At 32.6% G+C, this 27,379-nt stretch overlaps 1 protein-coding gene across 3 annotated transcripts in view; it reads left to right on the top strand.

The window, feature by feature from the left end:
* Window positions 1-27,379, top strand: part of LOC120775472 (tyrosine-protein phosphatase corkscrew) — a 51,380-nt gene extending 24,001 nt beyond the window's left edge. Inside the window, exons 1-10 of one of the 3 annotated variants that reach the window (XM_040105668.1) lie at window positions 6,562-7,476; window positions 19,494-19,659; window positions 22,297-22,476; window positions 22,560-22,677; window positions 22,868-23,419; window positions 23,994-24,268; window positions 24,328-24,418; window positions 24,485-24,674; window positions 25,648-26,072; window positions 26,132-27,379. In XM_040105668.1, the coding sequence (XP_039961602.1) occupies window positions 6,695-7,476; window positions 19,494-19,659; window positions 22,297-22,476; window positions 22,560-22,677; window positions 22,868-23,419; window positions 23,994-24,268; window positions 24,328-24,418; window positions 24,485-24,674; window positions 25,648-26,072; window positions 26,132-26,250 (2,898 nt within the window). In that variant the 5' untranslated portion in view covers window positions 6,562-6,694 and the 3' untranslated portion in view covers window positions 26,251-27,379. Of the gene's footprint in view, window positions 1-6,561; window positions 7,477-19,493; window positions 19,660-22,296; window positions 22,477-22,559; window positions 22,678-22,867; window positions 23,420-23,993; window positions 24,269-24,327; window positions 24,419-24,484; window positions 24,675-25,647; window positions 26,081-26,131 lie in introns of those variants that run through there. The other 2 variants (XM_040105669.1, XM_040105670.1) reach the window with 2 other exon arrangements.

The raw sequence follows: 27,379 nt of genomic DNA, 5'->3' as shown, positions 1-27,379 counted from the left end.
AAATAAATAAATAGTTAGAAATAATTTCGGGATCCTTCTGCTTTGTGCCACATTTCCGTATGCACTGTCACAAATGAGTCACCTACAGTTGCAAGAGGTTATGCAGTTGCACCAAAGCCTTGCAAAAAAAACGTTAGAAATGGCACGCCTTAAATGGCGGGAAGTCCAAGTCGAGAAATCACGCCACAGCTCTACCTATGTTGTGGTGTAAAAACCATTGAGTTAGCTCCCAATACTGCACTTATAACTGCAATTCTGGTTTTGTGCGCTCAAAAAGACCCGACTTAAAAAGCGTGACGTTGAGCGTGCAGAGAGTTAGAGAGACGCTCAGTTCAGGAGTGAAAGAGCGCTAAGCCATGAGCTACGAGAGAGTGGTCGCACTCTCTACTTCCGTCAAAAGGCCGCCATGAGCGCTTTGCAGTGTAACTGATCTGTTTTCTTGCGTATTTCTTCATGCCGCGCTCGTTCTTATTTACTTCGCTGTCCACAAACAAAAACCTGTTGAAGCGACGGTTTTTGTTTGTAGTTTAAATGGACCAAGTTTGTTTGTTGTTTTTTTTTCTTGCTAGCTTCAATTCTGCGAAGCTATTGCCTTTGGTATGTTGCTGAACTTGTCATCGCCGGCTTATTTTGTTTACACTCATTGTTTTTCCACTGACACTTAAATATTTCTAAATAAACACATTAAATGCCAAATAAGGGCGAATATAAACAAAACAATAATAATAACTTTTTTTTTGTTCATAAATAACACCTAATACTTTATGAATAACAACATGTGTAATAAAAATTTTACATACAGTGGATTTCTTAAGTTTTTTTACTTATGGAAAGTAATTCATGCGTCAATGTGGATTGAGAAATTGTACGGGACGATCGTTTTGGCCGACAAACAAAGTTAGTTTACTGTTAGATGAAGTCCTCTTCGTTGGAGGATTTTCTACTTTAGGCAGAAACGTCGCTAAGTAAATATTATTTTTTTTTTATGATTAGTAAATTTTGTTGCTCTGTTGAGCTTGACTAAGCTTTGCAAAGATTGGTAGTTTGGTTGCTTAGCTTAGCGTAAGCCGACGTTATTTTGTAACATACTGTAGTCCATTCAGAACTGATCGTACATCTTTTTACTACTTAAATGGGCATCATTTACACTGTCTCTCCTGTTTTCTATCACGCATTTTGTACACCCACACATTTGTTTTTATTTTCCACTTATTCATCCCATCATTTATTCATTCATATATTCGCTAATGGCTATTCGATTACAAGCCTTGGCTTTATGTGTAGGTATTAAAGACTTCTAAGCCACTTGGTGATTATGTGGCTGCGTCAGCTTTGACTTCTTAGAATCTACGTTTTGTGTATGAATGAATATAAATTTCTTAATAATATTTACGCCTCTTAATTTAGTAATATGAGAAATATTTCGAGGTGGTTATTGCGTTATAATTACAATGAATTGCTCGTTTGATTTGGTTGTTTCCAGAAAAGCCACACATCTGGCTGTTTCTCGCTGCTCTTTATATACAGATATAAACAGCAAAATCTTAAAGTGCAAAGGGTCCCTTGAAAAGTAACATCTCGTCGTCAATTCTTTGCATTCAGTTCAAAGATTTCTCTAAATTATTTCACAGGTTCTTAACTAGTTCTAAACGGCCAATATCAGGTCGCATTTTCTGCAAACTGACATTTAATTATTATTTAATTAATGTAAACCTATTCTAGCTACTCCGACATCACCTGCCTTGTACCTGTATTATACAATTAGCAAAATTAGCTATGTATGTCATAAAATATTGAACAATTTGCGGTTGTTGTTATTCATTCATTTCGTATACAAATAAATATCGCACCTCATAAAGTGGCTAATTGGTAAGCACTTGTAAATAATTTTGTGCAGAAAGCAGCCAAAATTTGCATAATTATTGACGTACTACTCAGCCGCCGAATACTTTTGTTGTTATTGGCTGACACAGCCAAATTTACTGAAGTGTACTCAAAAACTTCTTTATATCCCCTATATATTGGTTATAATTGGTTTAAAACAATAAACACGTTTCTGAAGAGGAGCAAATAAACGGTTTTATGTTATTTGTGAGCAGTGGAGAGTTTGTAGACTTTTTTGAAATGCGCAAAAGTCGAAATATAACTGTTTTTATGCACAGTGTGATAGTATTTATGTAATTTTCACACTATATTTGTTTAGTGTAGAGTTTGTAGACTTTTTAAAATGCGCAAAAATGAAAGTAAAACTGTTTTTATGCACTGTGCGATAGTATTTATGTCATTTTCACACTTTGTTTGTTTACTGAAGAGCTTGGAGACTTTTTAAAAATGTGTTGAAATTCAAGTACTGAATATTTTAGAATTCTCTACATCATAGTTTGAAAATTGTTGAAGAAGCTATGTTATTAATTTAGATCATTATACATATTTTGCATACTTTCACTTGTTAAAACTTTTATTTTTATTTTTAAGTTGCAATAGTCTAGACGTCTCAATGGACTGGTTTGTGTCTCAGTTTTATAGCATACTCTGGCTATGAATTTTTATCGCCTCCTATCGATCTGTGGAATAAACAATTAAGTCACTTCATAGTAAATCTACAGCTCGCTTAGATATAATGACACGTGAAAAGTAGAATGATATAAATTATAAGAAATTGCAGATAGAATAAATTTACATTTCACTTTTCTTTGTACTCGTATATTTACTACCAGATACATATGTATGTATGTATGTACATATGTATATAGGTGGGTACACATTCTCACATTCTCAGTCAATTTATCACATTTTTTTGCGCAGGTTCGTAATTATATTAGAATGAGCCAGTTAAGCGCAGTAGTCCATCTTCCACTTGATATTTGCTTAGTAAATAAAGCGGTTTATTTGTTTAACTTCTATAGTGCCACAAAAATGAGTCAATTGTGTCACATACCTTATTTTACATACATACATACATATGCATGTATGAACAATATATATGTATTCATGTATGTACGTATATTTGTTTGCACTAATGTAAAAATTGTGTCACAAGCGATTGTTGTAATCTTTAAAAAATGCATAAATATTGAATCATCTTTAAAAATAACAGTTAAAACTCGCCTCGTTTTTATGAAATGTATGCCCAAAATTGTTTTTACGTGATTGAAAATTAGTTTGCAACATCTTTTTGCTATTGGAGAGTTTGGAGACCTTTATGGAGAGTTTAGTTTTTCGTTTACATTGTTCCACAAGTCCTGTGTAATAAATTTAATTTGACTGAGAAGTGTTTTTGCGTAGTGTAGAGTTTGAAATCTTTATGTAAAGCTGCGTTATTGTTTAAAAATTGTGATAATACGCTGTGGAGTGCACAATATCAAACATTTATTTATGTGGGCAGTTTGGAGAGTTTTCGAAATGCGTCAAATGCAACTTCTTTTTTAGGTGAGGCGTACATAAAATTTGCTTATCAAACTTTTTTTATGTGGAGAGTTTGGAAAGTTTTCGAAATGTGTTAAATCAACTATTTAAGGTGATGGTTATAAATGAGAAAGCTGTTTGTTTAGCAATTGTTTTACAAAGTATAAAGTTCCTAAAAACATTTTGTTTTTGATATTGTGTATAAAATACTTCGTGCCGCATAAAGCTAAAATTCTTGTGCATATGCAGCTTGCAGTGTTCTCAGAAGTTTTAGTTTCTGGCAAAATGTGCGCGTGCTATTTTTACTTTCAGTTTAAAAGCAGATGCAAAAATGCTGTAGCAAGCGTTGCAGCTAGTTGCAACTTGTTGGCGTATTCCTGGAAACTGTCTAGGCTTATCGCTGCAATTTGCTTTTATTGCAAAAACTTATTCCCTGGAATTTTTTGCATTGCACTCTTTTTCAGCAACTTGCTTTTTTTAAACCCTCACTCAGTTTGTCACTATGTGACTTGCTTTTTCATATAAAGGACTGCTTTTTTATTTTCGGTTGTATATATGTATATATGTATAAACGTTAGTATATGCATATAGAATTATTTGTCAGAAGCTTTTGCGGTTTCATGTGACCGTCCTAATTGCTTACATATCATATTAGAGTGCAGTAAATTTAAATATATTTCCAGCGAATCAATTTTGGGTGACCGCCTTTAATGACTCTACTCATATAGACATATAATCTTATTTGCCATTAAAATTGATGAACGCATGCGTGCAATACACTTGCTCACTTGAAACGCGTCATTTGCTGCTGCAACGGTGAGGGCGCGCGCGGTAAATGGTACCAAATTGGCGCGTTCGCAGTTTGTAAACAAGCAGACCACACAACTACTAAATTAAAATAAAAACAACACCACTTATGAGTAACTCGCAAAGAAATTACGCGCTTACTGCGGGTTCAATTAAATCTGAAGTCTACAGATCATGCGATCTGTCAACGCGATCACGCACGCCCACCTGGTGAACGCGCTCAGCACATTTATTGGGGAGAGCGTAGCGCAGCGCGCTGCTCTGCATTTGTAGCTAACGCTTGTGGGTGGGCGCTGAAGGCGCGTTGCTGAGAGCGCAATGCACGCGCTCACCTGCACTTGTTTACTCAAAAGTTCCAAATCATGTCCATGATGAATTTGTTGACTCACCGCACTCATTTGTTGAGCGCATACCAACTCATGTGTTAGTAGAGCGCTAACACATACGCCAGCCGGCAAACGAACCCGCGCACACCAAGTCCACAGCAAAAAGCGTCTCAAACAAAACAAAGCTATACCTACATATGTCGAGCTGCCAGCCGCTCATCACCTCCGTTAACGCTCATCAGTAACACCTCGATTCGCGCGCTTCACCAATTCTGCAAGTCTCAAGAACGCCATCAACAACAAAGCCGTTTGCTTATCGCAGCGCGTCGATCGCCTTGCATGGCGCGGCGCGGCATTTGCTTAAAAAGTATAGAATACAACAGCGTACGTTTCATTTGCGTTAAGACAGCGCGTTCGTACAGAACGTACACTCTGTAAAAATAAGCCATAAAAATTCCGTATAAACAAAACAGACAACGAGATCGCGTCGTACAGGTCAAAGCACAAGTGTTTGCGTTTGTGTCTAAATAATATCGTTTGTTGATCGTTTTATTTTTTGGAAGTGTATAAATTTTCAAAAACGTTGCAAATGCACAATTTGTGCGGTTCGTAAGCTTCTAAAAGTTTTGAAATCTCATATATATATTCATTGAATATATGTGTCTTGCCAAAAAAGGTACGAGCCGTAAAAGAAGATCGATCGAAGATCGCTATTGATTGACTGATCGTGCGAGCGTTGAGCGTGTGTTTATGTGATCGGAATTGGAAATTGGAATTTTTCAACATTTTTCAACGTACATTTAATCGTTGGAAACCAAAAACGGCGTCCACTCGAAGTTGAACAGGTTTATAAACATACAGACATACTTACAGTTTTTTTTTTTTTTATAAATATATACATATCTACATATATGTGTATCTGTAATTCTCTCAAATAATTTGCGCACGCACAACACTTAAAAGTTCCTTAATTTTATGCACAACTGTGCTTAAAGTAATCACACAGCTAATAATAAAAAATAAATAAATAAGTAATAAACAACAACAAAATCAGCGAACGCCGAATGACTCCAACTACAAATATCGCAGATAAAATTGTAAATTGTAAGTTCGTGTAAGCTGCGGCAGCGACATATACATGAAAAATGCATTCATTATATCTTAACGAGCATTTATTTGATGCACAAACGAGCACGGGTCTTGACCACAACACCGAACGTAACAGTACACCAGTGTCCGTTGTGGCGACAAGGAATACGCAGCTTTGCGTGAAAGCGCATAAACCGATTGAAAAGAAATTGCTGCTTGCTTTGAAAAAGTTCATCAAGTGAAGGACTACACGCCAGTGTTTAAGCGAGCGACTAGCCGAGAACAAAGAACGACACTGAAAAGTGAAAGTTAAGCAAGTTGTGCTAGAGAAATCGAACAAAACGTTATTTTTTTTAGCGAAAAAAGGTGTGAAGAGTACAATTTTAGTTTGTGAGCAAAGTGTTCCACAAGTTCAATACAGTGTTTGAGCTACTAAAACTTCAATAAAATTATTTTGTTAAAACTGAAAGTGTAGTAAAAAGGTTTGAAAAACAGGAAGTATACAGTGTGTGATAATAAGTGTGGAAATTAGTGGAGAAAAATAACTGTAAACTGTGATAAATAATTGCATAAGCGATTTTGGCAAAGCGAGCCTATTTTTGCTGAATATTGTAGAACAAATAAAAACAAAGCTAAAACAATATTTAACTAGCAAGCAGATGTGCTAATAAGTGTAACTGTAATTAACAGAGATTTAACGGTTGCCTTAACGCAAAAACAAATACATAATTTTGCTGTAATTTTCAATGCAAAATAAAAAATAAAAAAACAAATAATAATAATAAATAAATCAACTGAAAATTAAAATCCAGTTAAAGGAAATATCCAGTTAAAGCATTTTAATTTTAATTTACAACAATAAGCGAAATCAGCTTAAAAATATTTCACACCAATTTTCTAAACAAATTATTTTGAAAACTCCAAATTTTCTAAAATTTTCAAAATACCAAAAATAAAAACTAGAAAATTGGAAATTTTGTGTCACAAAACACAAAATATACGCAAACAGTATTAAGTATTAGAAGTCTACTAAAAAATCTCCCTCTCCTAAAAACAAAAACACCAAAATGATCTTCAACAAATACATCGAAAAACTCTCCAACTCCTTTGGCGGCACCTCCACCGCCAAGCAGCCACAATCGAAACCTAATCTACACATCAATGATTACAACAACACACGCAACATCGAATACGAAAAGGCCATGGCAGCCTCTTACATTAATGGTGGCCACTATCATCATTATGAGAAGCAACATGTTGCGTCCAAAAAGAAGAAACCGAATAAAAGTCAACAACAGCAACACCAACACCATCGTGATTTTCTAAGCAACGATGAATTGGCCACGATAAATAATAGCAAGAGCAACAGCAGCAGCTGCAATAGCAGCAAAAGCGGCAGCAGTGGCAGCAACTCTCATCATCAAAACAAGAGCAATGAAAATAAAAGTCATGGTCACAGTGGTAATTACTTAAAGGTGCCTGAATCTTCGTGCATGCGCCTCAACGCCAAAGATATACCCGCCTTACGCATAACCACCACAGATTTGCAGATTGATTTGCAAACGCGTGAAGTGGATGCTGGCGATTTGATGCCTTCAGCGTTGCATTACTATGAGGGCGACATCTATCGCACGCCACTCTCATCGCTGAATCCTTCTCCCGCCTCGTCGTATACAACTTCGCTGTCAACCGAGTCGTTGGCTGGCGCCTGCAGCCCGTGCTCGTCGATGTCGGCTGCTTCGACGCCTACCTCGCTGTCGACATCGCCACCGCGGTTTCACAGCCGTCCGCCATCGCTGCGTTTGTCGAAGGAGCTGGCAGGGATATACTGCAAAATGTTGCACTTTCCGTGGGTATTTTTGTAGTTATTTGTATATTATAAATTCTTTCATAATATTTTTTAATATTCTGATGATATTCTAGGTTAATATTTTCTATTTTTCTGTGTGTATAGTGTTTGGTTACAGTTGATTTGTCAAAAGTGTTTAAAACTCCGTAAATTTCTTAACTTTTGCGATATGCATTAATTTAGATGAAGTGGTTATTTTGGAGACTTTTCGAAAACGTGCATACTTTCATTAATTATCTTTCTAGCGTTGATAACTTATTTTTTAAAGTATTAATTATATATATATTCGCTACAAAGCCTAGTGGAGAATTTGGAGACTTATCCAAAATGAGCATACTTTCATTAATTACCTTTTTAGCGGTGACAACTTATTTTTTTGAAGTATTAGTTATATATATTAGCTGACGAGCCAATTGGAGAATTTGGAGACTTTTACAAAATGTGTATACTTTCACTTTCAAACTATTTATTGACTGCTAACTTAGTATTATATAGTATTTATAAGTTATATACGCTGCATATATCATTTGGAGACTTTTTAAAATTTATGCGAAAAATATTTACTTTCATCACTTTTTTCTTTTTCGCAATTAAAACTCTAGACTTTCCTGTGTGTATTCAAAAATTTCCTTTAAACTTTTGTAGTTTTCCTAACAGCATTTTATTTAAAAATATAACTTTCACAAAATCCCCGCCAAAAGCAATTACAATACAATGTACATCGTCTTACTTCGGAGAATCCGTCACACTCTTTTCTTTTCCGCTTACATGACGTTGTAGCCTAATTATATACACGAAAGCGCATCACTGTGCTGACTTTATTTAAAATTATCATCGCTTTGATTGTTCTGCCTCTTCTTTTTAAGCCACACACCACCTATAACGGTAATTTATACATATATAATTTTTACGCTCATTGACGTAAGTGATTTACATGGAGCGCATTGAGTGGGTAACCGTTACAAGCAGAGGTCATACAAATCGTTAAGTTGCCAAAAATATGTTACACTTTAATAACTTATTTCGCAAACGACTCAGAAATTAACATACAAGCACATTCATATGTACATATGTACATACATACGTATAGGCTTTAAGCTTACCAGACTGCGTATATTTTTAAATGTCTGTATGTTTATATGTATGTGCGTGGTGGAGAATGTTTTGTAATATTTTCTGCGCAAATGTTAAAAATAAATTATTTGCGCTCACGTTTGTCAAGTCCACACAGCTACATACATACATAAATACACGCAAACAAATGTATACAATATCGGTATGTTATACTTAATAAGAAGGGCTTAAAATGCGGTGGCCGAGTAATAATAATAAAAAGTAACGACACCAACGCGCATCGGAGAATAATAATAACAACAACAAAGTGTTTTGCATTGTGTGGCTACGCTTGTTTGTTTTTTCTTCTTCTCATTCAATTTAATTGCGATGCTGATTGAAAATGCGTGGCACTAGTGTCGGTACAGGTAATTAGCGAGTTGGATGAATGGAATTTACTCACATGACATTTTTTTGCTGGTTCGTTATTTGCTTTTTTGGTGGATGATGAAGAGAGGTGGTCATAAATTTACAGAAAATATTAAGCTAAATTTATTATAGAGTTTGCGTGAAAAATATATGTCATTTCAATATTTGCTTAACGTGTTGAGTTAAAGTTTTTTCAAAAATTCAGTTTTACAGTTTTTAGGCTATAACAAGTAACACAAACTAATTTTGAAATGTTTTTGATGATGTGTAGAGTTTGGAGACTTTAAAAAATTTTATATAAAACATTACTAAGCGTTAAAAAAAGCTTTTCGCTATGTTTATCTTTGTGTAATTTCAATATTTGCTCATCGTGGAGAGTTTAAAATTTTAAAAAAATTCTTATTTTACTGTTTTTAGGCTAGAACAAGTAACGCAAACTAATTTTGAAATGTTTTTGTTGGTGTGTAGGGTTTGGAGACTTTTAAAAATTTTGTATAAGCATTATTTAGCGATAAAAATAGCTTTTAGTCATGTTTATCTTCTTCTTCAATGACATTTAACGAAGTCTACAATTTGGAGAGTTTAGCAAGTGATTATACAAATACTAAATCACTGTTTGGGTGATGAAAATAGCTTCCAAACATGTTTATCTGTTTCTTCAATGACAATTAATGAAGTCTACAATTTGTAGAGTTTAACAAAAGGTTATACAAAAACTAAAAATTTATTTCGAAGTATATAGAAAACCACTTATTACTATTTTTACGCTTTTAATGTTCGCGTAGGCTGTGTAGTGTTAATAGAGTTGAGTTTCCTACAAAATGGGAAATGGAGTTTTTTTGCTATATTTACTCAGCAATTTTATTATGTAATTATATACATACATATGTATATTTGCTTTAACTCATTTTTGAATTACTACAATCTTTTCTCATACAAGTTTTTCTTTACGAGCTTGCCGCTAAATTATTAAAATCACTCTCCATCGCTTTACGTTTTACCCAACCACAGAATTGTGCTACACGTGATTACTTATGACATTTTCTTATGTTATATAAAGTGTCATAAAATTCCCAACGTGTTTTCTTATTATAATATTGTGACTGCTTCTCATCACTGACCCTTCTACAACATTGTTTTACCGAAAAGAAGAAGCAAAAAGAGCGACGCCCATGCAAGTTAAAAAACGTACTAGCTTACATACACATATGCCTGCACATAGTAGTATCTCTATAAACATGGGTGGGTGAACGCACGTGCGTTTAACTGATGTTGATTTTGCTTTGATGATTTTGTTTTTGTATTTGCTTTTCTCTTCTCAATTTATTTTTATTTGTTTGGCATTTGAGCGCTACTATATAGTCAGCGAATTTTTTTCTCACACAACACTTACATAATTATTTACATTTCTCCATAAAAATTATAGCAATTTCATTGTCGATTATAAATAATTGTGATTTGGTGCTGCGCTGCCGTTGATTTGTTCACTTCTACTTCCTTCAAACGATTAACTAATCTTCTATTATTTCAATGTCTTTTTTTTTGCGAAGTCTAAACTTCGCATTACAAGGCAGTTTGTTAGTTAATTCGAAAAATTTCGCTATTTCGACGACATTTCTGCGCCGTCTCCAGCGCTTAATGTGCGCAAGGCATTCACATTGTCCATATTTAATAGGCGCAATCAGTGCTGTGTGCATTTTTCGCAAGTGTCAACTGATTTTCTGTAATTGTAGCAATTGCGACTAACACATATGCGCACAAACCGCAAATGTGCGGCAATTACGTTAATCATACGCCCTGTGGTGTTTGCTAATATTTGCATTTAGGCGTTCAAATGATATGCTATTGCGGCAAAGAAGTGTTGCTGTTAGAAATTACTTAACAATTAGTTGACGTAATAGTATTTATAAATAGAAGTAAACAATAATTGATTCAATTCCAAGTAATTGGAGTGTGTGAAAAGTTAAAAAACTAAAAATGGTGGAAATTTTAATGAAACATTTAGAAATAATAATGTTTGTTTTTTTTACACATAAATACGCTATAAATACAAAAAAAAAATTTTGGAGAGTTTTTGAAACTTATATCAATATAGTGTAGACTTTGTGAAATGTTTAAAATGTTGCTGAAAATGCTTTACGATTATTTCTATATGCAAATACATATAAATATAGTGTGTAGACTTTCAAAATACTGATCGAAAACGATCTAAAATTGCTTGACGTTTGACTAAATTACTACAAATGAAGCATAACTGGCTATTTCTTATAATTTTATGCAAAATATCAAAATTTTTACTCTCCAGCGCAATTTTGCGTTATTGTAGAGTTCTTAAGAGCAGTATAGAATTTTAAAATGATTATTTTCTTATAAACTAGTAAATTAAAACGTTAGCAATCATGTTTATAAAGTAATAACACAATTTTTAGTTGGCGGAGAGTTTGTAGACTTTGACAATGCTTTACCAGTGTCCTATTTTTATAATAAAGGAGCCGAAAATTCTATTTTTACTCATTTTACCGGCTGAAGCAAAAGAAAGTATGAAATGTAATAATTAGTAGTTTTAAAACATTAAAGGACATTTGGAGAGTTTCAAATCTTTTTTAAAAATACATAAATATAAATTGAACGGAATTAAATCATGTAAGAATGTATTTTAGTGTCATAATTAGCGTTTTTGAAAAGTGGAGAGTATTTGAAAACATTTTTTTGGAGCATTTTTTCCACTTTATAGCGCCACCACGTTTTAAAATTAAATATTTTTTATTTTTTTTTTCACAAAAATAAAAAAAAAAAATCACAATAACCTTATTGTATACATACATACATATGTAAATATGTACATACGTTTTTTTTCAATTTATAGCGCCACCACGTTTTTAAAAGCCATAAATTTACTGATAATTACACCATTTTTCACGCGTGAAAATAAAATAAAAAATAATTTTTTTCGCAATCTTTTGCGCCCACGAGCAACCAGCTGTCGCTGTTGGCGGACCAGTTTTGCGCGCTTTCATTCAATACAAACTGCTGTACGAAACAGCAGCGCCTATTAAATGGTTTGTTTACATCGTGGTTGCCGTTGACCTTAATCGCGTCAAAACGATTTAATAATGCCAGAGTCGAAACGTCATGCGAATTAAATTAATTTCTTTTATTATCTTTTAATTTATAATTTTTTACAATTAAATTTCTATGCAATATATAATTTTTTGCTTCCTGGTCCAGCTGCAAATTATTTAATTTTAGAAAAACCAGCTTAAAAAAACGTAAAAAATTATTAATAAAAAAGTAAAGAAAACTTTTTCTTATTAATATAATATTTACTTATTAAATTGCAAAGTAAATAATTCCTGTTTAAGTTACTGACCAACGTTACTAGCATGCAACTGCTAATCAATGTCTTTTAGTGTTTTCACGTTTTTTTAACAGGAAAATTCCCCGCAATTTCTATAAAGCTTTTAGTAACCTGAATGGAATTGTTGTGCAATACCTTTATTGAAAGTAAATATGGGTTAAGGTTTAATCGAAATTAATAAAAAGTACATAAACAAACAGCTTTTAATTAAAGTTAAATAATGGTCTGCTTTTTTTTGTGAAGTCTCCGCGTGTTATGCAGTGTCCCAATTTATGAGGAGTAAAAAAACTGTTTTAATATTTTTTTGTTGAATTTATCTATTGGTCATATGATGGAAATATCCGATAAGCAATTTTTAAAAATATTTTCTCGCAATTGTAGATTTTGGAGACTTCGAAAATCTATTTATAACCGGCCGTAAATTTTTAAAATTACTCTACATATAACTGAAAATAGAATGCGCGTGCTTTTTCCAATGTGGAGAGTTTGGAGACTTTTGTAAAAATTGTATTTTTGAAGAAAAAAAGCAAATATATGCATATACAAATAAAAATTGGTTTGTTTGCAAATTTAACAGTTACTTTTTGCGTGTTTGAAGGCTTTTGCAACAATTATATTTAAAAAAAAATCTATTATAAGCAAATAGAAATGGAAATATGTCTTTTTGCAAATTAAACAGTTAGTTTTTGCGTACTCCTTTAATATTACTCATACGCCCCGCACAATTTGCGTTATCAAAAGTCATTCAACTTTTAATGAAATATTTCAACACATTTTAACAATTTGTCAGTGGTTTTATTTATTTCTAAATCAGCTTTAATGACATTCTTATACAAATTACGGCATTAGTGGAATACAAATTATTTACAAAAAAATATTAATCTAAATACAAAAAAAAATAAATATTAGCTTTGTTTTGTATATTTTTAAAACTTTATATTTGTATGTGTACAAATCGAAAGGTCATTGACTAAAGTTGCACGTCTACAAATTTACTTAAACGTCTACCAGCTAGATGGCTGAACTGGTTTCGTTAGCGTCAACAGCTAATTTAATTTACTGTAAAATAGCCAGCCAAGCGCTTTGGGTATCTAACCGGCTTAGTGAACCGGGTGGGTGTCTTGCGTCTATGTTTTACGTGCCATTTGTTTCCTCTTTTACATATGTACATGTGTGTCTTATTCATTTACATTCCCATTAAAATGCAATATAAATTGTATATAAGAAATTAGGAAGTGCGCTTGTGTAAATAACCGCATATGTGTGTAAAGCTGACAGGAGGCTTTATTTTATAAATAGTTTTAGTGCGTGACTTTAGTCACGTGCTGCAAAATAATGCCTGCAGTTTGATATTTGAACTTGATACAAATTTCGACAACAAATTCAACATTTCGTTACAAATTTAAATGGTGTTAATCGTTTGCTCAAGGTATGTTTTCAAAACGTGCTTACGCACTTTTGCATGATTTTTTTGGTCGTGGAGAGTTTCAAAACTTTTTCCAAGTATGCAAAAAAGTTACTGAAATGTTCTAAAACTTGCGTGTGCGCTTTTTAGCGCCTTACATACTGTATATAAAAAGTGGAGAGTTTTTGAAAATTATGTTTTTGGCAAATTAAAAGTAAAATAATTTTTTTGTGTATGCTCGCATGTTGTATTCTACTTTTTAGCGCCTTATTTACTGTATATAAAAAGTGGACAGTTTTTGAAAATTGCATTTTTGGCAAATTAAGTGAAAATTTAATTGTTTGTGCGTGTTCGCGTGTTGTATTATACAAAGTTTTGTAAGTGTAGAGTTTTTGGAAATGTGGTATTTAAGTTTAGTAGATGAAATTTTTATTTATTTATTTTATATTGCATATTTATCTAGTAAATGAACTTCAGTGTTCATCAAGTTTTCCAAAATTTTGTTAAATGGTGCTGTTAAGCCAATGAGTGTAGTTGCTTTATCCTTCAGTATAAATTTCTTACCGGTTTGAACTTGCTTTCGATCACAAGCCAAATGCTATTTTCTACTTTTACCTTTTTCAAAATACTAAACATGCACATATTTCTATATTTTATTTACATACATACATACATATGTACATGCATATCGGTTTAAACCGGCAAGTTTTTATTTTAAATTATACCCATAGTGCTAATGAGTTTTTGCTCAAGGTTTGTCGCTAATTTTACAATTTATGCTTTAAAAAGGTTTTGTAGCTACAACAACTTCTTCTGGTAATCGTGCTTAGCGCAATAAGTAGCTCTTTAAGCCATATGAATGAGTCCATTTTTATTAAGTTTATCGCTTTACAACATTGTAATGTCGCTGAACTGTCGTCCATTGGCGCCACGGCGTATGAGCAATTTACACGCGTGTATTAATTATACATAGCATAATATGACCGACCTTGTGCGCTCTTTTGTTGCTATATTTACATACTTATATTCCTCTAGAATGAGAAACTCACATAAAACGCATTTGTTTATTTACTTTTTTATTTTGTTTATATTTATTATACTTTATTATTTATTCTATTTTTCCGTTGGCATAAATTTGCATTTGCGAATGAGAACAATGTCTGCCTCTTTCACACTCTTTTTTCACTCTCTCTTGCCTTTGTCTGCTTCATAATCTTTCATTAATGGAATATTTTCTTATTTGTCTAATAATTGCTATTTTTGCGGTTTAGGAATATAATTTTTTTATTTACTCAAACCTACATGCTGGTATGTGAATATGTGTTATGTACATATGTATGTATATGTATATGTTGATATGTATGTTTTGTTTTTAATTTGTCAATACACTTGATGTGTTCAGAAATTCACATGACTTCTTGAAAGTTCATTATGCTAAGCATACATTTTAGTTTACTTAAAAATAGAGAGAGTAAATTCTTTAAAAATTTCTATAAACACTTAACTGGCATACTACTTACTTATATGTACATACACACAGATAAATTTTCAAATGTTGTATCTGACTGTCAGATATGATAAACTTCAATAAATATATCTACTAAGCACAATAAAAATGTGTATAGTACTTCACTTCTTACATATTGAATCTGCGCTTAGTGAAGAGTTTGGAAACTTTCTGTAAAAGTATTAAAAATATAACATTTATTCACAAGTATGTGAAATTCATGCGTCGTAACAAGCTTCAGTTAGTGAAGAGTTTCGAAATTATTCAAAACCATGTTCAATAAGATTATTATCTGCAGCTATTGCAAGGAAATGAAACTTGAAGTAAATAATACAAGCTAAATTCATACCTAGGATACAAAAGAACGAGTTTCAGGTAGTGTAGAGTTTTAAAATGGCTCAAAACTGTGTAGAATAAAATGAAAATCATTCAATCATTAAAAATAAATAAAGAATTAGAAAAATTTAACCAGTGGAGAGTTTGGAGACTTTCTCAAGCTTTTGTAAAATTTGCTGTTTATATTATTTGGTTAATATTAAAGCATCATTTAAATCTTTATTGTCTAAAAAGTGGTTATTTTTAGAATTAAACGAAACAAAAAGCTACTTACTTTTAATATAATTGCTTCGAATTACAGTATTAATGAACTCACAGAAAGTATTATAAGATTAAGTGGTTAGAACTATTTTAATTAGTTATACATATATGCAGAATAATAATTAGAGCAATTAAGTCCTTAATATATCCCCCTAGTGATTCCTGTTAAATAATTAAACAATTGTTATGTAATTAGATTACATGAATTATTTACGCGCAAAAATAAGTGAGAGCATCTGAAATATTTGAACTGATATATGCATCGGAGCTTGAACAATTAATGAACTAATCAATGTTTTTTTAAATTAGAAATGCTATTTTCATGCAAAAGTAATAGTTGGTTTCATAAGATTTCGAATTTTCGCATTTACATCGCAATTATACAATTACACAGCTAAAGTCGTATGTTTTTAATTGCCAATGTACACTTTCAAAATTCAATACAAATTGAAATTCTAATTTTGTAATTAGTATTCGATGAGCATATACTACATTGTATGTATCTCATAACAAATTTTCTTTTTATAGATGTGACAGTTTTTCAAATTAATAGCGGTTGTAAAGTACATATGTACATACATATACACATACAAATTTTTAATTCAAAATATACATTTTGAGCGTTATGATAGCTTGGTTTCAAGATTTTCGGTCAATATAGACTCTTGTTATAATTTAAAACTATTTTGCATGTATTTTAGTAATAACTGATATTCGCTTAACTAATTTGCTACATTTTTTACTAGTGGAGACTTTTCCGAAAAATGCTGAAACTGCGTAAAAATGTTCTAAAATTAGTTTTTCTTACATTTAGCATTATTATTATTGCATTTTGACGTGTGTAGAGTTTGGAGACTTCTTCTAAAATGACGCAATATTAAAATTATCTATTATATCTAACAATATTTTGAAGATAAAATCTTCTTTTATTCAAAATCGTTACTTTGTGCTACTCAATCTACTTGAAGCTTTAAAAATATCAATTTAATTACTAATTCAACCTCGTAGAACCTACCATTATTCAACGTTGTACATTTCAACTGACACACATATGCGTATATGCAGGCCACTGACCTTCATTTGGTGATGCACCTGCTCCAACTCCCACCAAAGTTCCGCTGCTATGTCATACCATAACGGCGTCACTCTTTACCGCCTTTGGCAATTACATGCCGCTAGCTACAAGTTTCCTTGAAATTATTGCCACGAAGTGTTTTTCACCTAAAAATTTAGTAGAACAAAGCGATGAATGTAAAAAAGCAAGCAATAACAATGAGCATGCAATTCCTTCCGACGTGGCCTTCGCGGTTACTTGCGAAATTGTGAAATAAATAGGCAGAGGAAGTAGCGAATCTAAGGTCAACTTACCCCCCTAAATATTGTAAAATATATTTGCATTTGTTTGCATGTGTATGTGTCTGTAGATATTTATGTATGCGAGATGCAACAACCGATATAGCGCTTTCAGCGTGCTAGAACGCACATTTATTCGTCGGCATATGTATAATATAAATATGTGTATTTATCTATGTAAATGCGCTGCGAGCATGCTCAGCGCTGAGTGAGAGCGCGCTCAGCTGTTCCGGGCCAAGTGCAAGTTGCCTTTTTCGTTGGCGAAAACTGCAGCAACAATGCAACTTAGCCATAAACCAAATGTGCAAGCTTGCACTCACACATACGCTCAGCGCTAGTGTATATATACATGTGTATGTGTGTTTGTGTTTTAACATTTGCTTTGTGCTCAAATGCTAACAGCTGTTGTTGCGCTTGTTGGTTGAATGCTGTTCTTGCCATTTATTGTCTTGTGTTGGCCGCAAAACAAGCTGCTCGCAGCCCGACAAGTAGGGAATCGAGCGTTTGGCTGGCGGGCAAGCTCACGGCTCGACTGTCGGCTGTCTATTTGACGAGCTGGCCGAACGTCGTTTCACGCTCGCCAGCAGAGCGCGCTCTTTTGTTTTGATTCCACTACGTACTTCACTAGTTCGATTTGTGCTTGGGGTTTACGCTTACGGTGACTAGCTGACTAGCTGACTAGCTGCTTAGGGTCGCCAATTCTGGAAGTGTGTTGAGGGTTGTAGTGTGACGGCGGCGTGTATTTGGACTCGACTTATATGACACCATATAGAATTGCGCGCTCTCATATATATTCACTTACATATCTCCATAATTGTATGTATGTCTATAGGTGTGAGTGTTTGCTTTAAATTCGTATATTATGTCGCTGGTTTGTCGTCATGTCCATCTATCCACACATCACACACACACGCACAAAGTCTACACAGCTTATAGTACGAGCGCTTGAACTGGCGTTTGTGCATCGCACTGTTTTTTGCGCTTCGTAGTACGCAATTGCATTGCGAAGCGAAACGGTGTCATTTACTGCAACGAGAATTGTGAATATTAGAACTCTACTTGTTTAAATTCATTCGTTGTTTTGTTATAGAATATTCACCTTCATATGGATTGAATTACGTGAGCTCGGCAATTGAGTTTTTTTCTGTTGAATGATGTTTGAAATTCTGGTGATTTCAGTACGCAGAAGAAAATAAGCATTAAAGAAAGTTTTGAAAAAAAAAATTAAAACAGAAAAGAAAAATTAAAAATATAAGAAAACATAAATAAATTTAAAAAAAATTGTAAATAAATTAAAAATAGAAAAACACTAACAATTAAAAAATAAATAAATAAAATTAAATAAACAATAAATATCAAAAATTTAGAAGCCCAAATTAACAATGAAATAGCAGAAAATGTAATTAAAAAGTTGTAAAAAAAATTTAACTAAGACATTGAAATATTAATAAGTAAATAAAGAAAAGTCTGTAAATAGATCAAAACTTAAATTTCTTTCTCAATTGTGTGATAATTACTAATAACAATAAGGCAAAACAATTGCTTAAGATTAAAAAAAATAAAAATTTAAATATAAATAATAAGAAAGAACAATTGTTATTTGTTTGAAAATATAAAAAAAATCAAAAATATAAGTACATATTTTTCTGCTAGAAAAAAATTGCCCTTTTAAGGTAAGGTAAGAGTTGTGGTTATTTTTTATAAATTGTTAGCAAACAATGCATTAAAAACTGTTAATACATACAGAACAAATATTATACATAATATTTCAACAAGCGTATTGTAAAAACGAAATTTACGTGTAGGGACCACGAAAATATTGAAATAAAGCTGTTCTTAGCAATTTGCAACATAAAGAAAACTCTCTAAAGAAAAATATACTGTCGAAAAGGCTTAACAACAATAAAATATTTTTCTTAAGCATTAAAATGCAAAATTTGAACTTAACTCCGAAATTGGAGAGTTTGGAGACTTTTGCAAATTTTGATAAAAACTTAGTTTTTCAGTAAGATTACAATGTTTTGCGTATAAGATTTACATTTAAAGTGATAAAACAAGCTTGGAGACTTGCAAACAATGAGATAAAAATAAATTTTAGTAAAAAAAGTGCACAAGAACTATATAAAATCTTAAATAATTAGTAAAAATGTTGGCTGGAACACTTTAATGTGCTTTCGGCTAAACATTTTAACTTTATTTCTACGCATTTTGTATTACTATAATAAATATTATGCCACTGTATTTATGTTATTTATTTTTTATTTAAATTATTTGTAATTTATTTTCATGAATATGTCTTCTTTATCTCTTTGCAGATGGTTTCATGGCAATCTTTCGGGCAAGGAAGCTGAAAAATTGATACTAGAACGTGGAAAGAATGGTTCATTTCTGGTGCGTGAATCTCAAAGTAAACCTGGTGATTTTGTGCTTTCAGTGCGGACAGATGATAAAGTGACGCACGTCATGATCCGATGGCGGCAGGTGAGTTTTGTATAAATTAATTTGACAACGTAATATATTTTTTAATGAGCATAATGTGCAAAGTTTTCTAAATACTGGAAAATGTAGTCACAAATTTAACATAAATAACAAAAAATGTATATATTTACTGATAAAAAAAACTCTCCAAATAACAACAAGCTGCTTAAAAATGTTAGTAATAATGAAAATTTTCATCCAAGTACTAAAATGTAAAATTTAAAATTTTTTTCTAAAGTGGAGAGTTTGGAGACTCTTTGAAATTTCAACGAAATAAGTTAGTTCAAGGTGTAAATATTTCGTAGTGTGTTTTCCTACATTTTTTCTAAATCTTTATTAGCATTTTTTTAATACATAATTATTTTCTTTTTTCCATTATTGAGTACTTTTTATACGTTTCTTAAAATAATATGTTTTGTGACTCACTCATCCAAAATTTGCTGTGAAAAATATGTATAAAAAATACAATTTCCATTATTTCAATGTTTTTCCTCGAAACGTTCGACCTTGAAATTTTCGTACATAGCAACGTAACTTGCAGCCAACTAATACAGCAATAACAACAATAACAAAAATCACTGTAATGTCAGTGGCAGTCAAGCAAATGACTTGCGCCAAATGCAACAATAACAACAAATGCAAAAATATTCGTATTTTGTTTTGGTTTTTTTTTATTGTTGTTGCCAGCAAATCAATTACTTAGAAAATAGTGAGAATATGTAAAAATATATAAAAAATAAAAACTAATAACAGCAACAAAAAGGTGTTAAATTACTGCTTAGACAAAAAACCAAAAGCTAGTGATCTTTAACGGCCACAACAACAGCAAAAACAACAAGTACGAAATATAGCAACAGTAAAAGCATTGCTTAGACACGCTAAAAATTGCGATAGAAATAGTAACAAATGCGAATATGCAAAATGTATGCATGCTATATTATGAAAGTAGAAAAATTTACCATAACAACAAAAATAAAAACACGCCACGGTAAACATTGCGATTTAGAGCGCTATAAAAAGGAAACGATAACAAATATTGACAAAGTTTTGAAGTAATAAATTAGTTGGTTGCGGAAAAACTGTTTTGAATTGCTTAAGCTAAAAAGCGGAAAAGTAATAACAAAAACAGTAATAAAAGCGCTATATTCTGCGGTTGGGTTTTTTTTTGCTTTTTTATATTTTTTTTTGTACTTTTAGTTTTAAATTAAATTTTTTGTAGAGTTTGGAAAAAAGTTTTACAATTTATGACAATTGATAAGAGACTGTCCAAATTTATTAAGGAAAATTTTTTTTATTTTTTTGGAACTATATCAAGTGACTAACTTTTATTTTTTATATTTATTTTGCTTTTTTCATAATACTTTTTATAAAAATTTAATTTACTTTACTTTTTTTTTTTTTTTTTTAATTTATTTTATTATTTATTTATTCGTAATTTATTAAATATTTTTTTTTGTAACATCATTGGTAAATTTTATTTACTAAATGTTGCCATATTTTTCTGTAATTAATTATGATTTTTAAATTATTTCAAATCATTATTATATTATTTGAAAATAAATACCGTTTGTTTTTTGTATATATACAAATATAATTTGGTTTTTTATTTCTTTTATTGTTATTATTATTTTTTTTAATTAATATGTGCATGTGCAAATAAGAATATACATTTTTTATAAACCAATTTGTTTACCTCTATTTATATATAATTTTTATTTATTCCTCAATTTAAATTTAAATTTTCATAATTTTTCTAAATGTTTCTTTTTTTTCAACATAATTTTTGCCTTTAAAATTTAAATTAGGATATTTTTTAAGTACTTAGCAAAGAAATACATACATATATATATATTTATTTAATTAAAAATTAATTTTTAATTTAAATTTAAATTTTCATAATTTTTCTAAATGTTTCTTTTTTTTCAACATAATTTTTGCCTTTAAAATTTAAATTAGGTTATTTTTAAATACTTAGCAAAGAAATATATAATTAATTAATTAAAATGTATTAATTTTTATTTTTTTTTTTAATATGTTTTATGTTTAAAATTTTAGTTTTCAGCATTTAATAATAGAGTTACTCATGTATGTATAATTATTTTATTTTTATTTTATTTTTTTTTTTTCAATTTAATTTTTATGGTTAAAATTAAAGCTTTCACAATATTTTATAAATATTTTGAAAATAAATACACATTATTTTCAAATTATTATTTATTAATTACGGCGCCGTCTGGCTAGCGGCTCGCACGAAAATTATGGTGCCCTGAGTTATTGCACGAATTGTAGATATGTACATACACTCCCGTCAATAGGTTAGACGCAACCGTACTTGCGTTAGTATTTAGCTAACAAATTGGTCCAAATTATGAATCCAAACCATCCTCGACTCTCCTTGAACACACACAAAAAAATTCATCAAAATCGATCCAGTCGTTTAAGAGGAGTTTAGTGACATACACACGCACACAAGAAATATGTATATGTATATATAAGATTTTTATGTACCATTTTATTTGCCGATAAATTTTATTTAACAAATTATTTGTAAATACTACTAAATTTGTTATTAATTATTTTTACTTAAATTAACTGTTTTTCTACAAACTCATCGCTTTATTTATCTCCGCTTCTTTGCAGGACAAAAAATACGACGTTGGCGGTGGTGAACCCTTCGACACGTTGTCCGAACTCATCGAACACTACAAACGCAATCCGATGGTGGAGACATACGGTACAGTGGTGCATTTGCGTCAGCCATTCAATGCGACGCGCATCACAGCCGGCGGCATCAACGAACGAGTTAATCAATTGGCCAAGGTAAGTTAACCTACAGTTCGAAAAAACAACATGGCGTATGAGTAACCTTTTCTATTTACTAATAATACGCTTACACTTTTAAGGGCGGCTTCTGGGAGGAATTCGAATCGCTGCAGCAAGACAATCGCAATATGTTTTGTCGCATTGAAGGCTACAAGCCGGAGAATCGCAGCAAAAATCGCTATCGCAATATACTGCCCTGTAAGTCACGAATAGACACCAGCATTCGTACACATATACACGCGCCTGCAGAGTGTGGGATTCGCACGTGCGAAAATGCTTATTTTTATTTCCACTCGCCCCCACTTTGCATGTCAATGTTTTTTTTGCAATTAATTGATTTTCATATTTTTTCCGTTTTCGCTCGTACACCCGCTGTCGCCGACTGTAGATGATCATACCCGCGTTAAACTATTGGATGTGGACAAGAGTGTGCCCGGCGCTGAATATATAAATGCGAATTATATTCGCCTACCCACCGATGGCGATTTGAATAGCATGAGCTCATCGTCGGAGAGTTTGAATGCCACTGGCATGGTGGCCTCTTGTCCAGCTTGCAGCGCTGCTCAAATACAAAAGAATTGTACCAACTGTCAGAAGCTGAACAAGACATGTGTGCAGTGTGCTGTCAAAACCTCTGTGCTGCCGTTGAGCAATTGTATAACGTGTAATAAAAAATCGGATACGATTAATAAGCATAAGCGCAGCGATTCATCGGCCTCAACGGCGACCGCTTACAGCACTGCTAGTTGCAGTTCACGTGCGGCTTCCAGTGCGGGTGGTTTATTGAAGAAGTGCAACAATGAGTTGGCAGAGCGTGATATGTTCAAGGTGTACATTGCGACGCAGGGTTGTTTACAGACCACGATTGTCGATTTCTGGAACATGATCTGGCAGGAGAATACGCGCGTGATTGTGATGACAACCAAAGAGATTGAGAGAAGTAAGTGTGTGAATGAAATTTGATTACTAACTATTATGGTAATATTTAATTCTGCGCTTTTAGATTGAAAATAAGTGTATTCTGCTCAGTATTTTGCAAGGAAAATGTCTAAGTTTTTAAATACTTCTTTTGTAGAGCAATTCAGTCAAATCCGCGGGATTTTAGTCATATTCAGCACAGTGAAATTTACATTTTTAGTATTTAAGATGAGAAAAAGCTTGCTGAATATATTAAAATATTCAATTCAGCTCTAATAAATCAATTTTAAAGTTATTCAGCGCAGCGAGAGGCTTTTATTTTTGAGACTAAGTTTTTAATAATAAAGCTATGACTTGATTCAGCTGATTTTTATATGAGCTTATACATATATTAGTTGATTTAAAGCATTAAAGCTATTTTTGGTTGACAAAAAAGTGCTTAACTTCAATTCAGCGCGCTTTAATTAACTAATTGCGCGAGAGCACATTTATTTTTGATACTGCCTTAAAAATTCTGACTATAATTCAGCAGATTTTTAGTTGAACTACAAATTTCACGTGATTTACAAATATGTTCCATTGTTTTTTTTTTGCAGACCGCAGTAAATGTGCCAAATACTGGCCGGATGAGGGCCAATGCCGACAATTTGGACCAGCGAAAATACAATGTCTCACAGAAAACAAAACTAATGATTATACGCTGCGTGAGTTTCTATTCTCTTGGCGTGATAAGCCCGATCGTCGTATCTATCACTATCACTTTCAAGTGTGGCCCGATCATGGTGTGCCCACGGATCCCGGTTGTGTGCTGAATTTCCTGCAAGACGTGAACTCCAGGCAAAGTCAGCTAACGATGACGGGCGAGAATCCGGTAAGTGAAGAAAAGTCTTTTTTCATAACATATTTTAAATTTTTTATAAATATTTTTAGGGTCCAATTTGTGTGCATTGTTCAGCGGGCATTGGTCGCACGGGCACTTTCATTGTGATTGACATGATTCTTGATCAAATCGATAGATATGGTAAGTTCTGCGAAGCAGCTGCTAAATGTGTCGAGTATTTTAATTGTTTCATTCCGTTACCTACAGGTTTGGGCACCGAAATCGATATACAGCGCACAATACAAATGTTACGCTCCCAACGTTCTGGTTTAGTACAAACTGAAGCACAATATAAATTTGTTTATTATGCTGTGCAGCACTACATACAAACGCTAATACAGCGCAAACGTGCCGAAGAGCAAAGCTTACAAGTCGGACGTGAATATACAAATATAAAGTGAGTACTCACGTTCAGTCAACCAAAAGCAAGTCGTGATGAAACGTTAATTGCATATTGCCTTTTAAAATACTTAAAGTCATTAGTAGTTTGTAGTTAGGGGTTTTTTGTACAGTGCTGAATAGCGTTTGCTGTTATCGAAAATTATAATTTTGATATTAATGTTTTTTATGATGCTAAAACTATATTGGACTTTGTTTTGACATTCAGCCAAGTTATGTATTATACAGCTATGCTGAATTCAAATTATCTACAGCAATCTTCTACGCTACATAAATTTATATAAGTAAAGTAAAGTAAAATTGTAAAATTTAGCTGTAAAAATGCATTGTAAATTGGCACGACCAAGCGTTACATGCGCTGAATTAGAACTTGCAATGTTTTTATACATTTTTCTTAATTTGATTAGTTTTTTTAAGCGCCAAGGCGTACTTTGCAAAAGTGTTATACAAATCAGAATTGTTCCAACAAAACTGAATAACATATTAGTGCGCTGAATTAATATTTTTATAGGCCCAACAAAGCGCTGCATGCGCTGAATATATTTTTTTAATATATTTTTCTTAATTTGATTAGTTCTTTAAACGCCAAAGCGTACTATGTAAGAGTATTATACAAATCAGCATTGTCTCAGCAAAGCTGAATAACAGATTAGTGCGTTGAATTAATATTTTTATAGGGGCACTTAGATTTTTGAATTAAAGAAGCATATAAAATGACTTAAGTAAATAAGTTTAAGTCATATAATGACAAAATAAATAATTTACTTCCGCAAAATACCTTGAATTTCGTTTTGGTACTAGTTGCTTTAGTTGTATACATAAATATTACAAGCACTGCAATTACTATAGAGTTTTCGTATAAAATAACCAATTCAGCAACATTTAAACGCGCTGAATTGCAATTTTAACACTTTATGCTTACAAAATACCGTTATTTATGTAAATTAACACATTCTTCTATCAAACTGCAGGTACACAGGCGAAAGCAGCAGTGACACACAAAGATCTCCGCTACCATCAGCAATTTCTAGCGTAAGTTTAGCAAGTAAAAACCAATCAGTGGCCAGCAGCAGCATCAGCATTAACAGCAATGCGACCAACAACGCCGCCGAGAGTATGAATCACTATGCCAGCATTGGCTCCACAAACGCCAACAAACCGACGCAGCTGTATGGCACAGTGACAGCAGCCCCACCACCGTTAGCTGCGAAAAGCAAACAAGCGCCGCTGCCACCAATGCCGGCCAGTGTGCTCGGCGCAATGGCATTAGCATCGAAAGCGGGTGATAGCAGTATGCAGCAGCAACAACAAAGCGCTATGCAACCGCAGCAGCAGCCAACGGCCGCTATGCCAATCACGCCGAATGCGAGCGGCGGCGGCAGTGCTGCTGCGGCAGGTAAGCAGGTATTCACACGGCTTAGTATTTTCAAATCGTTGACTCCCATCGCTTTACAGCCAACGAAAACATTCCCAAAGACATGAGCATGCGCACAGGCAGCGCTCAACAGCAGCAACAACAACAGCATCGGCAACAGTCAGCGCCGCCGACACCGCCGCGCTCTAGCTATACATGACAGTTAAGGTTTTAAAAACAGCGAAGCGACAAAACCTAATGTCTTTGTTAGAAATTCTTCTGCTTCCACTCCTCCTTCTTTCACTATGCCAGAACGGGCACTATGAAGGTGACTTCAAATCCTGCCGTTCGCTTAAAAGTACGCGTCGCGCTTTAGGAAAAACAACGAACTCTAAAAAAGTATAAAAAAGACGTGTTGTAGTGGCAACTCCACGAATTTACAAAAACAAAAAAATATCCCACACCTTTGCCGATTTTCACTCGAATTATGCTTTATATTTCAAATATGCGCTGAAAAGCGCTGAAAACTGTTTTTTATATAAACTGTTATTCGTAGCTTTTTTAATTGTTCTATTGATCCTTTAAGGACTTTTTAATATTACTGCTTCGTTAAATTTTTTTGCTTTTTGGCATACATTTTATTTTATTTTCGTTTTAGTTTACATTGTTTTATTAATTTTTGAAAATTTTCACAGCGTTGCTTGTTAACAATCTGCCAAGCGCCGCTTGCTGTTCGTTAATTTCGTAGCTTTTTCCATAATATTTTCTGCAGTTAATTTTTTTTAATTGTTACCCCAACCCAATTACATTTCCCACTACCACCACGCCCACTTTATGCCCACTTCTTTGCTCGTTTCCGTTTTTTAAGCGAAAAAACCGTAATAATAATTGTTATTGTTGTTATTGTACTAGCGTAGTTTGTTGCTGCTGTGGCTGTTGCTGTTTTTTATATTTTTGTTGTAGTTGTAGTTGTGTAGCAGCATCGCTGCTTAGTAGCGTAGCGTTAAAGCAAACGTAAAATTATAATTAAAAAACAAAAAAAGAATAATAATTTATAAAAATATGATAAAGCGTTGATTGTGATCTGTATTGATGCATTAAAAAGTAAAAAATATAAAAGTTAAAAGGTAAAAAATGGAAAGCCATTTAACAGTTATGCTTAGCAAGAAATGCGTCACCAAAAATCAAAAATATAAATATTAAATTGAAAAAAAAAAGAAAATTGGCAACATTAAGCAAAAAAATATTTTAAATATTGCTAGAGTGCATAAAAAAATTGAAGAAATTAGCGTTGAGTTCGAAGGCTTTGTAGAAACATCAAAATAATTTGCAAAGCAAAATAAAAAAAA

The sequence above is a fragment of the Bactrocera tryoni genome, chromosome 4, assembly GCF_016617805.1.
Source record: "Bactrocera tryoni isolate S06 chromosome 4, CSIRO_BtryS06_freeze2, whole genome shotgun sequence".
Lineage (NCBI taxonomy): Eukaryota > Metazoa > Arthropoda > Insecta > Diptera > Tephritidae > Bactrocera > Bactrocera tryoni.
The sequence above is the reverse complement of the archived record's forward strand: the minus strand, read 5'-3'. Positions and strand labels throughout refer to the sequence as shown.